This window comes from Amphiprion ocellaris, chromosome 12 (genome assembly GCF_022539595.1).
Source record: "Amphiprion ocellaris isolate individual 3 ecotype Okinawa chromosome 12, ASM2253959v1, whole genome shotgun sequence".
NCBI classification, from domain to species: Eukaryota; Metazoa; Chordata; class Actinopteri; family Pomacentridae; genus Amphiprion; species Amphiprion ocellaris.
In genome coordinates, this window is record NC_072777.1 from 25,088,438 (window position 1) to 25,101,026 (window position 12,589).

The 12,589-nt window shown below is 40.9% G+C and overlaps 1 protein-coding gene across 1 annotated transcript in view; it reads left to right on the forward strand.

Moving 5' to 3' along the window:
• The window catches only part of mdn1 (midasin AAA ATPase 1), a 71,335-nt gene that overhangs the window by 25,190 nt on the left and 33,556 nt on the right, over nt 1–12,589 (forward strand). The window contains exons 23-39 of the mRNA XM_023266440.3: nt 204–355; nt 1,242–1,420; nt 2,769–2,977; nt 4,289–4,435; nt 4,532–4,673; nt 4,763–4,897; nt 6,163–6,301; nt 6,517–6,649; nt 7,089–7,219; nt 8,105–8,243; nt 8,522–8,636; nt 9,590–9,850; nt 9,946–10,143; nt 11,102–11,310; nt 11,398–11,520; nt 11,658–11,855; nt 12,372–12,479. Coding sequence (XP_023122208.2) covers nt 204–355; nt 1,242–1,420; nt 2,769–2,977; nt 4,289–4,435; nt 4,532–4,673; nt 4,763–4,897; nt 6,163–6,301; nt 6,517–6,649; nt 7,089–7,219; nt 8,105–8,243; nt 8,522–8,636; nt 9,590–9,850; nt 9,946–10,143; nt 11,102–11,310; nt 11,398–11,520; nt 11,658–11,855; nt 12,372–12,479 — 2,718 coding nt within the window. The remainder of the gene's footprint in view (nt 1–203; nt 356–1,241; nt 1,421–2,768; nt 2,978–4,288; nt 4,436–4,531; nt 4,674–4,762; nt 4,898–6,162; nt 6,302–6,516; nt 6,650–7,088; nt 7,220–8,104; nt 8,244–8,521; nt 8,637–9,589; nt 9,851–9,945; nt 10,144–11,101; nt 11,311–11,397; nt 11,521–11,657; nt 11,856–12,371; nt 12,480–12,589) is intronic.

Sequence of the window (12,589 nt, forward strand, 5' to 3'; positions counted from 1 at the left end):
TTCGTCTATGTTTCCTAGATAATAACAAAGAAACATGCTAAAAATTTTAGGTGAAGGTATTTCTGCTACACTGGCATTCCTTAGCTGAAGCACAACTGGATAAAAGCAGTTCACTACCACAGAAGCGTTCAGGTTAAACTTTTTAAATGTTTCCTTGTATACATACAAGGATAACAAAAGGCGTCTTGCTACGTTTCATGCAGCCCATCCCAGCACCCTCAGGTCAGCCTTGTGTGGAGATGGAGGGCTACTGGGTGTCCCAGGGGGAGCTGGAGGCGGCTCTGGATCCCAGCTACATCCTCACTGCATCAGTCAAGCTCAACCTTCGCGACCTCGCCAGAGTGGTGTCTGCAGGGTAGGATAACTTTTACCCAGTCTGACCTCCTGCACACAATTTGCCACCAAATCGATGGCTTCATCTATAAATGTCCAGACATTTGTGTTGGCAAAGCTGCTTCAGGCCCTTTAGGATGTTATGCATCAGAGTGCATTCGGGCAAAACTGGGGCTGAACTGTATTCCCTGCATGAACCCATAAATGGATATCAATAGAAATTTTAGTTCTATGATAAAGTCTGGCTCAGATTCAAGTTTTGGATGGGGTTGAGTACAGTTCACTGTGCAGACCAGTCAAGTTCTTCCACACCAAACTGGTTGTTGCTTTGTACACATGGACAGCTGCTACAACAGGAAAGAACCAAACACAAACGGTCGACACGGAGTATAGAACAAAGGTGTTGCCAAAATGTCAGTTTCACCTGATTCTTTTAAGCTCAGTATTCACCTGCTCCTTTGCTACTAAACGCTCCGCTGTGTTCACCAGATAGCTGCTTGTGTCGGCTGTTTGGTGGCTTAACTGCAGGAAAAACAGGCTGACGAGAGTAAAGTGAGGTGGAAAACTAAACTAAAATGCTTTCCATTTCAAGCTCCTATTGCAAATTCGTCACAATAAAAGTTACTACAAAGGAGAGGGAACTTTAAAGCATGATTATTCTGATTTTTTTGTTATTAAATTGAATTCTGCCACCTGCTATTTGTGTTGTATCAACAGACAAATGCTCTGGTTTTGTTACCGTCAGCAGTGGCAGCTGTATGACTCAGCAGTCCCTCCTCATCCCTCAGTAACCACTCAATTAGGTTAATTTAGCACACTCAGGTTACCGCATCACTCTACACTGAGCTGATGAAAGATCCATAGTTTGCCCTCCCATCATCCTCTCTTGTAATGTTTGGTCCTGGCAGGACTCACCCAGTGCTGATCCAGGGAGAGACGTCTGTGGGGAAGACCAGCCTGATCCGCTGGCTGGCTGCAGCCACCGGGAACCAGTGTGTGAGAATCAATAACCACGAGCACACTGACATCCAGGAGTACATCGGCTGCTACTCGTCAGACGACAGGGGCAAGCTGATCTTTAAAGAGGGTATGAGCGCTAACCTGTTTCCATGGAAAAGTTACACAGGAAAATGAGGTTCATTTATTAGTCTGTTGCGTCTCAAATATATGTATCCTAGTGCGATGTAAATAAAACTAAAGTGGGATTAAGAGTATCCCATCCTAATTCAGTGAACAAAAAAAACATCAAAATATTATGTGCAGAAAAATAAAATATGTTACGATAGCCTGAAAAAAGTGTTGTAAAGATGTATAATGAAGCTAAAATACCATGTGCTATAATTTTGTCAGGATAATCTCCATAATTAACAGTGCTCTAGGGTCTTGGCCATAATATTCGTATTAGTCAGCTTAAGTTTTACAATTTACTATATCAAAGGAACTCAACTGTTACTTTACTGAGATTAGTCGTCACAATTAAATAACATTGTAGAGCATCCGCGTCAGTGTGTGTTCTAGTGGGGTCAAGCAGTTTGTCACTTAAATTTTGTAGGGTTTATGTCCTAATATGTGAACCACTTGGTTAAAATCACACCATAGAGAAAGCTATGGAGTTTTAACTTGCTTATTTATACTTAATAGGTTACTTTTGTATCACTCATCATGATTCTTTTTACTGGGGGCCAATTTGGCCTGTTGTCTTGAAAGTGCTTTTTAAAAGTTTAACATTTTCTTTGTCTTATATTGTGTGCTTAGAATCTTATTTAATTGTTAGGATTTGTCTTCAGTATTTATCTATATTTGTCTGTTTTTGGAGGGTGCTAAATAACATTATTATTAATATTATTATTAATATTATGTGCACACCTAAGTCAGAATCAACAACAGACTTTGATTTCCTGCTGTTTTGAGTATCACTTGCTTAACATTAGCAAGTGATACTCTCCAGTTTTTTAAGGATATTATCACACAAAACTTGAGCTACATATTTGGGAACCTTTTTTAAAAATTTACATCCGAAGTAGCAATTTATGTGTATCTCTCACAGACAGGAGTGAGAGATACACCATTACATTGTTGGGCTGGATTTCTTTCAATAGGGTTATTATCAAAAAACAAGATTCATGCCAGGTATATCCTTTAAGATTTAAGGAGGGACTGTGAATACGGTCAGACACAATATTTACGTGTGTAAGAGCATAAGTCTTGGACACTATATGGGTAAAGAACAAACTATTAACCATAATTGCATTTAAAACCTGACAACTAAATGTTTTCTCTAATAAATGTCTTCTCTGTGGTTATCATCAGATACCCTGATTTTTAAGGAGATAAAAATTACAGTAAATAATCCCCAGTTTTTCCAGTAGATTCCTACTGCTGAAATCTGACTCTACCAAGTCTAATATGTGGTTTTTTTTGTGCATCTGCTCAAGGTGTCCTAATCGACGCCATGAGAAAAGGCTACTGGATCATCCTGGACGAACTGAATCTCGCCCCCACTGACGTCCTGGAGGCTCTCAACAGACTGCTGGATGACAACAGGGAGCTGTTTGTGGCTGAGACTCAGGAAGTCATCAAGGCTCACCCCAGATTCATGCTGTTTGCTACCCAGAATCCCCCTGGACTCTACGGTGGCAGAAAGGTATTCTATTTAACTTCACATTCAGGCCATTCACAAGATTTCTTGATCATTACTGGCCACGTTGCTGTGAAATTTGTCATGAATATTGGTGATACCAGAGAAGGAAGCCTAATATTGTGGTGTTTGTCATAACTGACCTGAACATTCTAGTGTTGAGTCAAAACTCAACAACAGCACATAGTAAAAATGTCTCACTACATCATATTTAATCCAAGTAAGGGACTGGAAAAAATTTTCAAGCACTTTTTTCCATACATTTGCATATTATGAAGGAACACTCCTCAACACTTAAAGCGAGCAAGTTCAAACTGTTAATACACAAGAATGAAAGAAAGATACAAGAGCACATACAGGGACATTTTTTCAGAGCCTTAAAAGTTTTCCATGTTATGTTTCAGCCTCAAGGTGTGCAAAAAGCCTTTCAGCTCACTTTGTCCATTAAAAAAAAAAAAAGTAAACATGAAAAACACAACATCAAGATAGAGATGGGTGATGAGGGGTGATGGTGCAAAGATATTTGGGTGAGGGTGGAAAGATAGCGAGGGGTGAGGGTGAAATGCAAAGCTGGAGAGTGGTTTAGGTGGGTGACTCTGGAGAGAGGCAGTGGGGTAAAGAGGGAGGATACAGGGGTGAGAGTCCAGGGTAGAAGGATGAGGATCCATTAGCAGCCTCACTTTTTTCTCCTCCACCAGCTCGATGACCTTCTTGCTTTACTCATTAAATAAAAAGGGAAAAAAAAGTAGGAAAAACTGTAGCGTAAAGATAGAGGTGGTGAGTGCAGAGAGACCCACCAAAATGCACTGGAGATGAAGGACCTCCTTGACTTTCAACTGGCTGGACGTGGCATTGCTCTGCCTTTCAGTGTCCAGCTCAGCTTCCAGTTTGCTGTCATTCAGGCGTCTTTTCTTGAGCTGTTCGCTCCATGACTGACTTTTCGTATGGTGACGGTTCAGCTTATCGGTTCAGAACACGTCTCTCTAGCAGGAGGTCCTCCTTGTACTCCAGTGCTTGGTGTCTCCTCTGCAGCAGTTTGTCATTGGCTTCCTAGAGGGTGTCCGGCTCATACTCGAGTACATGATAGTCATCTGTAAGGTTGTGGTGCAGCAGCTATGCAGTTTAACAACATCAGAAGCTCCAGACTGCACAGTAATCAATAGTCAATCAACACCTCTCAGACAAATCAGTGAACATACTGACTGACATACAACTGCTACATATAACCCCAATAAAGGCAGTGTTTACTGTGAGACTGTTGTACTAAATTATGCCACATTAAGCTTATTTACGACCTCTTTTTCCTCTTTGTGTCAGGTGCTTTCCAGGGCTTTTAGGAACCGCTTTGTGGAGCTGCACTTTGATGAGCTTCCCAGTGGAGAGCTGGAGACTATCCTCCATCAGAGGTGCAGCCTGCCTCCATCCTACTGCACCAAGCTGGTTAAAGTCATGCAGGATCTTCAGGTAACTCTACACCGATAAACCGCTTACCTCTTTAGATTACGTAGCTGTTCTGAGTGATTCTGACTGCCAGTGTCATGTGCGCCTTCCTTCCTTTAGTCTTTACGCAGAGGTTCCTCCGTGTTTGCGGGGAAACACGGCTTCATCACCCTCAGAGATCTGTTCCGCTGGGCCGACCGCTACAGGCTGGAGCAGCAGACGGAGGCCTCTCAGGACTGGCTGCAGCATTTAGCGGATGATGGTGAGGCTCATAAGACATTCTGTTAAATCTCCAGCTACCACCTGTGTTCCATTAAAAACCTAAAAAAAGCCTTGTGTCCTTTCCATCAGGCTACATGCTGCTGGCAGGACGCGTGAGGAAGCCGGAGGAAGAAGCAACCATCCTGTCCATCCTGGAGAAGCACTTCAAGAGGACGGTGAACCCTGAAAACCTGTTTTCTCAGAAACAGGTCACCAGCCAGTTCAGTGAGTAAAACATGAATGATTCCCTCCAGCACGACACGCTGCTACTATAACTCAGTCTGTAGAGACCCCTAACGAAGATACTTTCCATTTGTTTCAGTTGCCATTTTTTCCCATGACAAATTTAGCTTTAATTTATTTAAACAAGCCACTGATGAATAGAAAAAAAATCCACATGAACCCTGCTTCAATGGGAAAATGCAATTCAAGGACATTTGACCTTTTCTACAAAGGTCACTGACAATAACTTGGTGGAATTTTATTTCTGACCCAGACGTTGTGCAGAATGTTTTTATTGATTTTACTGGTCAGAACATTGTGTTTTTAAATGCCCCCTCAAATTCTCAAACATTCTTGTTTTTTCCCCACATTTAATTGAAAATATTGCAGATTATTGATGCAGTCTGGTACTTTTGGACCCTATTGCATGTCAACTGTAACATTTTATTGAAAAAGTTTTGCACTGCTTTAAAATAAATATTTTAAAATATAAACAATTTAAATTAATGCAAGTTGTAGGTTATGATGCCAATTTTAATTTTCTGTTTTCTTTTTACAAAATAAAGCATTTCAGACTGGGACCCTTTCAGACATACAATATTTATCCATTATTTGTCTGGCAAAGGAATATCATTTGAGAAGAAAACTTTGTGCTAAATGGATCTTGTTTTTTTTTTTTTTTTATTGTTTTCTGTATATCGTTTTCACACAAAACAGTTTGATTTTACATATACTCAAAAGTCTAGAGCATCTTCTCAGTATACAGAATCTTCTACAACTTGTAGCCCTTTAGGAGCTCTCAAAGCAGCTCAGTATGATGTTTAATGCCTGTAGTTAGTATGTTGTACATCAGTACAAAGATACCTATGAAACTCCATATTTCTGTTGTTACATTAGTCTGTAGTTGTCTGTTTTTAAGATTTTACTGTACAAATACCTGGATTTGACATCTTAAGAGAAAGTGTTTTACAGCTAAAACTGTTAACCAATTTGCTGTTCATCTAAAAATTAATTGGCAACTGTGATAAATGATGAGCTATTTAACATTTTTTTTAAAGCAGAGAAGCCAAAAAATGACATAGCCTTTCAGTTGCTGCTTTTATGTGGTGATAAACTGTTTTGACTGGTACAAAGCAAATCATTTTAACATCTGACCTAAAGCTTTTGGAAACTGTGATAAGAATTTTAAAGATCCAGACCAGAAAACGAAGTCTTTAAACTTGTCTGATGAACACGGTATCATGTTAGCTTGACGCTCTGATTGGCAGGTCCCTTCATCGACAGCATTGCTGGAGTACCAGAGGAGTTCCGTCACATCGTGTGGACTCACGGCATGAGGAGACTCGCTGTGCTGGTGGGTCGAGCGCTGCGATTCGGCGAATCTGTCCTCCTCGTAGGAGACACAGGGTAACGTTTAGAAGTCACCGACTCTAAAGCTAAATGTGCAAAAACACCGTTCTGCACAGACACATTCCAGATACCTGTTTGTTTGTTGCTCTCTCTGCCTCTTTACTGTACAGATACTACTTTTGGCATTTGAGTCTTATAGAAGTGTCTGTGACATAAATGTGCCATTGTGCTAATTATGCTATGCTCTTTTTCCTAACCCTAAACCTCACCAGATGTGGAAAGACAACCATCTGCCAGCTGTTTGCTGCTTTGGCTGCACAGAAATTCTTCACAGTCAACTGTCACCTGCACATGGAGACATCTGACTTCCTGGGAGGCCTGCGACCCGTCAGACACACACATCAGGTCTTCATCCAGCACTCGTTAAAATCCAAAAAGCTGTTTTAGAAACCCAGTTGCACATATGCATGGCTAAGAAAGACGCTTTCTCCTGGAGAGATGTAGCCGCAGATAACTAAAGATAAACGTCTTTTTGGAAGAATTTTAGATACAGATGTAATTCATAAATAAATAAATTCTGTTTTTGAAGGGAGCTTCAAGTATTGCTTAAAGATGATAAAATTACTGATTTAAAAGGTATTTCTGGAGTCTAAATAATATCAATCAATCAATCAATCAATCAATCAAAGCTGATTGAAGATGAATTTCTCAACAGTTACACATCTGTCAATAGTCAGTCATAACTAGTGACAGTCAGTAAGGAAAGAAAAGATATATACTGTAGAGCTGTGAAAATAGCTCCACAGAAGTTATTGTTGTAAGCTGTCCTGTTCTTGCTCTGTAGACTGATGGTGAGGACAGCAGGCTGTTTCAGTGGCATGATGGGCCGTTGGTGCTGGCGATGAAGGAGGGAGGAGTGTTCCTCATGGATGAAATCTCACTGGCAGACGACTCAGTGCTGGAGAGACTCAACAGGTACACACACACACACACACACACACACACACACACACACATATGCTTCGTGTCTGCAGTGACATAACAAAAGTAACCCATCAAGACTGAACATTACAGTTAAGGTCCCAGTAATGTTATTTACGTTGTAATTATACCTGCGTAATTTACATATTAGGCGCTAAACCCTAAAATATTGTATTACACACTACTTTACTTGACTACAATACAGCAGCATTAATTATGCAGAAAAGCCTAACAATAGTAAAACAAAGCTTGACACAGTATGTTTTTTTTGGTTTCAAAACACTGAGCTGTCAGTGCCACCGCTGATTCCCTGATACTATATAGCTGTTGGATAGGATATCATTTTAATTCCACAAACTATTTTAGTGGCTCAAATAAATTACCCTCTTGTGTGGTTTGAAATGCGTTATGTGCATGGTAGAATGTGGATAAATCCCAGAAGAATTAATATATCCTTACTTTACAAATAGAGTAATGATACTTTAGGATTTTGCGCATTTGCACATAGCAGTTGTTTTAGGTCAAGTTCCATTTCCTACTACAGTTTTCTGTTATATGATATCCATGAAACATTATCATCCCACTTTGGTTAAACTTGGCAGAATTTCATGCCAAAAAACACCCCTAGACAAAGCATTTAGAAGCTGTTACTGCACAGAGGACCTCTTTTTCACTAGAAGATTTTTAAGAGACATCCATGTGCAGTGCCACAAAGTGCACTATTGTTAGACTTGGTAAAAATCAATATCCTACATGTTGGATTTTATGCACAGATGCATTGTTAGCTGTAAAATCCGACAGTAGCATGACATGTGGCCTTATACACAATTACAAGACAAAGAAAGCTTCCCACCCACACTGTTTTGTGTTTGCTGACAGTGTTCTAGAGACAGAGAAGTCCTTGGTGCTGGCAGAGAAAGGCAGTGGGGACAACGACGATGTGGAGCTCATCAGAGCAGCGACAGGTTTCCGTCTGGTTGCCACCATGAACCCTGGAGGAGACTTTGGCAAGAAGGAGGTAAATTAAAAAAACAATGTTTCCTCTTAGTTGTCAGTGGAGCTTAGCATCAAGCTAGAAGAAACAGCAGAACTGTACAACTGCTGGAACAACACTCATAAGACATTGAAGTCCCTCCTATTGACTTATTTCAGGAGAATGTCTGGAACTGATCTTACTGAATTTAGGATGTTTGTCGCTGTCATTTAGCATGTTTTTAAAAATATGTATGTGAATGCGGTTTGAAAACACTCAGTCATGGTTGGGTCTGACTTGTGTACACATCTGTTTGTGTGCAGCTCTCTCCTGCCCTCAGGAACCGTTTCACAGAGATCTGGTGTCCGCAGAGCAACAGCCGCAGTGACCTGGTTCAGATCATCCAACACAACCTGCGCTCAGGCCTCTCACTCGATGGTACCGTCACTTTGAGATCAAGCATGTTCAGCTGTGATGTAGCTTTATACAGTCAGTTTTAACTGTTGTCTCCATGAAGCTGTATAGCTCCTTCTAGTTAATTATGCTTGTTGATATCACCTCCAACTTCACTGTTTTGGTTCAGTCTCATGGCTCTCCACGTTATACAGGGTGTCCCTAAACGCTCGACAAATAGGAAATTTCATTAACTATATTTTTTTTTGTCTCCACAAAAAATAAATCTATATTTGATTAATTATCAAATCTATATCAAATTCAATATATTAAAAACATTTATATATTGAATAAATTGTTGTTAAAAGTTTCATTTCTTGAAAATATGTATCATCGCCTATGTGTCCAGACTTTAGAGATAGCCTGTATTGTTTCCAGCTCTGACCTTTTGATGTACTGTACGTTTTCATCAGCAAAACAAAGCGATGCAGTTAGACTGGCTGGAGAGCATAGTGTAATGTTTAGCTGCTAAAGAGCCAGATATTATTCTCAAGAGGTGATGGGAACCAAAGCAGAGCTAAAAGAGAAGCAAATATTGAGTCTTGAAGTAGATATGTTGGTGCCGTTTACAGCTTGTTCCACTGCCACCAAGTGGAATAAAGCCAAACTGCACAGTAGCAGAAACACACAGAAAAGAAGTTATTTGTCCGACACATTACACCACTTACAGCTGTCATCTCATTAACTGCAGACTGAGAGTTCTTGTCAGTCAAGGTCAATGGAAATAGAGTGAAATTTAAGCACAGCAGTGAGGCATAGTATCTAAGAAGCATGCAACACTCAAGATTGCTCTTCTCATGTTGAAATAAAAACACACTTCTGCAGCTAATTTAGTTTTGTAAATTACATTCTGACAATGCAGATCTCTGCAAAAATACACAAAATACTTAACCCATTTTTGTTTTTGTTTTGGAAACACCTCTTTAAATCAAACATAGGAGGCGATGTGGCAGAGCTGATGCTGGACTTCATCGAGTGGCTGATCCAGCAGGACTTCGGCCGGCGCTGCATCCTGAGCGTCAGAGACATCCTTTCGTGGGTTAACTTCCTCAATGCTGTGTGCGAGCGGGACGAGGACGGCTTCATGACGATGGGAGCCCTGGAAGATGAAGAAGAAGCAGAGTGGGACATCAGACTGGACACCGTCACCGCCTTCATCCACGCTGCGTGTCTGGTCTACATAGATGGCATCGGCTCAGGTGAGCTAATGGTTGGTTTTTCATTTCCGCTGAGAGTTTGTCACTCAGAGGAAGTGTTTAATAAATGTGCTTTGGGTGTGTTTTTTTCCTTGCAGGAACTACGGTGTCCTCTGCAGACAGCGCTCTCTTGGCACGTCGGCTGTGTCTGGGTTTCTTGCAGCAGCGGCTGAGTAAAATGACCAAGTTGGATCAGGAGATGCTGGATGCGCTGAGAGTCTATGACAGCAGCCTGCCACGGGAACCACAGTGGGGCGAGGACTTCTTCGGCATCGACCCCTTCTACATTGCTTTAGGTATGAATGTCAGTGATTCCGAGATTCCAAGATGCACACCATATCATATGTCTGCCTTTCATATTCTTGTTCATATCTCGTTGTCAATGTTAGGAATTTAAATGCTGTATATATGAACATACAGTATTTCTTATCTATATCTACTTGTGTGCAGTAGGCCTGGCTTACACGGTGTTTTTACAAGTCCTTGAAAAATGTCAGGCCACATTTGCAAAATTGCCCTTCACACTTGGAAAGACAAAATTGTGGCCAAAATGTTGTATTCTCTATTTTATTTCTGCACTTTTGCACCTTTTTTTTGGCCTTTTGTTGGCTTTATTCAATAGGTAAGTAGAGAAGCAGAAAGGAAAGCAGGGAGAAGAATTAGGGGAGGACCTGCATAAAGGGCTGTGAGCTGGAATCAAACCCAGGCCACTGCGTTGGGGACTGTAGCCTCTTTTCATGGGTCGCCTGCTCAACCTATTGAGCTATCTGGGTGCCCCTACATTTGCACATCTGTACTAGTTTTCCAAATTACATTGTGTCCTACCAAAACTCGATGATTCAGTTCTGCTTTTTCAGGATTACATAGCTCAAATGTCACCAAGTTTGTTGGCACTGTCACATTGTTTTTTATTTATATTATTTTGCCTACAAGTTACCAGTACTTTCTCTAAAGGACATCAAATTTGGTGAGTAAATGTAGTATGAGCTCCAGAATTTGCAAATCTCACTGAAACACAACACCACATTAGTTACACTGATCCAGTATGAGCGCTTTCACATACTTACGCTCACCCAAGTGTACTAACAAATACGATGGCTGCTTGTGAACCAGTTTACCCACTTTAACTATTCTTCTATGATTTGATGTTTTGTGATATTTTTTTGATTAGCCTTACCCTTTTCAGCCCCATTATTACACACTTTTCTTGTTATTTTGTCCTGTAGTTGAATTTCAAAACAAATGTCTCTCCAGGACCTCAGACTGACAGTCGGAACCTGTCGGAGTACGCCATCGCAGCAGGCACCACCGCAGTGAACGCCCAGCGACTTCTGCGTGCACTGAAGCTGCAGAGGCCCGTCCTGCTGGAGGGGTCACCTGGTGTAGGAAAGACCAGCCTGGTGGCAGCGCTGGCTAAAGCTTCAGGAAACCATCTGGTCAGAATCAACCTGTCAGAGCAAACGGTAAGACTCGTTTGTTCGCAAAAGCGCTACTGAAACAAACTTCAAACAGCAGAAGGCTCTAAAGCTGATGATTTTGCTGTCTTTCAGGATGTTACTGACTTGTTTGGAACAGATCTCCCAGTGGAAGGAGGGAAGGGAGGAGAGTTTGCTTGGCGCGACGGCCCCCTTTTGGCTGCTTTGAAAGCAGGCCACTGGGTTGTCCTGGATGAGGTAAGAGCCACTGTTAAGATATTTTTTTCCTAGTTTTGTACACTAGTTTTATGGCTTTAGAGGAACCTTGTGTTAAGCAAGTAGTGATCTGATTATGCTGAGACAGAGTTTGAAATTCCATGTTCTTTAATTGACAGCTGAACCTGGCGTCTCAGTCGGTGCTGGAGGGTCTGAACGCCTGCTTTGATCACCGAGCTGAGATCTACATTCCTGAACTGGGCATGAGCTTCCAGGTTCAACATGAGAAGACCAAGATCTTTGGCTGCCAGAATCCCTTCACTCAAGGTGGCGGGCGTAAGGGGCTTCCCAAATCCTTCCTGAACAGATTCACTCAGGTGAGAAATCATCCAGGTGACTTTTACATGCTTTATCTGAGTTTTCTTGCACGCACATTTATTTTTTGATTTTGATGTTAAAATCGAGAAGCCAGAGAAAACTAGAATGTATTTAGAAAATAGATGAGTTTAGCTAAGCGTCAGTATAATTTGAGTTTCTGAACTGATCTTAAGAAAAAACTCAAAGCATGTGGTTGTTCATCACATGATAAACGTGTGAAAAATAGACTACATGAACATTTGTGAACATATAGAAAATCTTTAGTTGTAGATTTTTTTGTGTGGTTTTTTTTTGCATAACCTGACTGTTCATGTCATTTGTGCACGTTATGCAAATGTTGTCAGTTTTTGTCAACTAAAAGTTTTTTTCCAAGTGCCTGCAGATTTTTTTTTCACTTGTTTACAAAAGCTCATAGTAACCCTCTTTGACTATTTGAGTAAAGTAATTACAGTATGATTTGTACTGGTTGTTTTTTATCCCTATTTATGAGATCCAATGTACCTCTTTATTCCCAGGTTTTTGTGGACCAGCTCACCAGCAAAGACATGGAGTTTATAGGAGACTCTATTTTCCCCAGCATTGATAAGGAAATTGTTGCCAAAATGGTGGAGTTCAGTAACAAGGTAGGTTTTTCTTCGTTCACTCCAACCTGTTGGGGTTATTATATAATATGCTAAAGAAGTGACTGACTCTGTTGCACCAACTCAAGATACATCTTGCTGGTAAGTCCAGC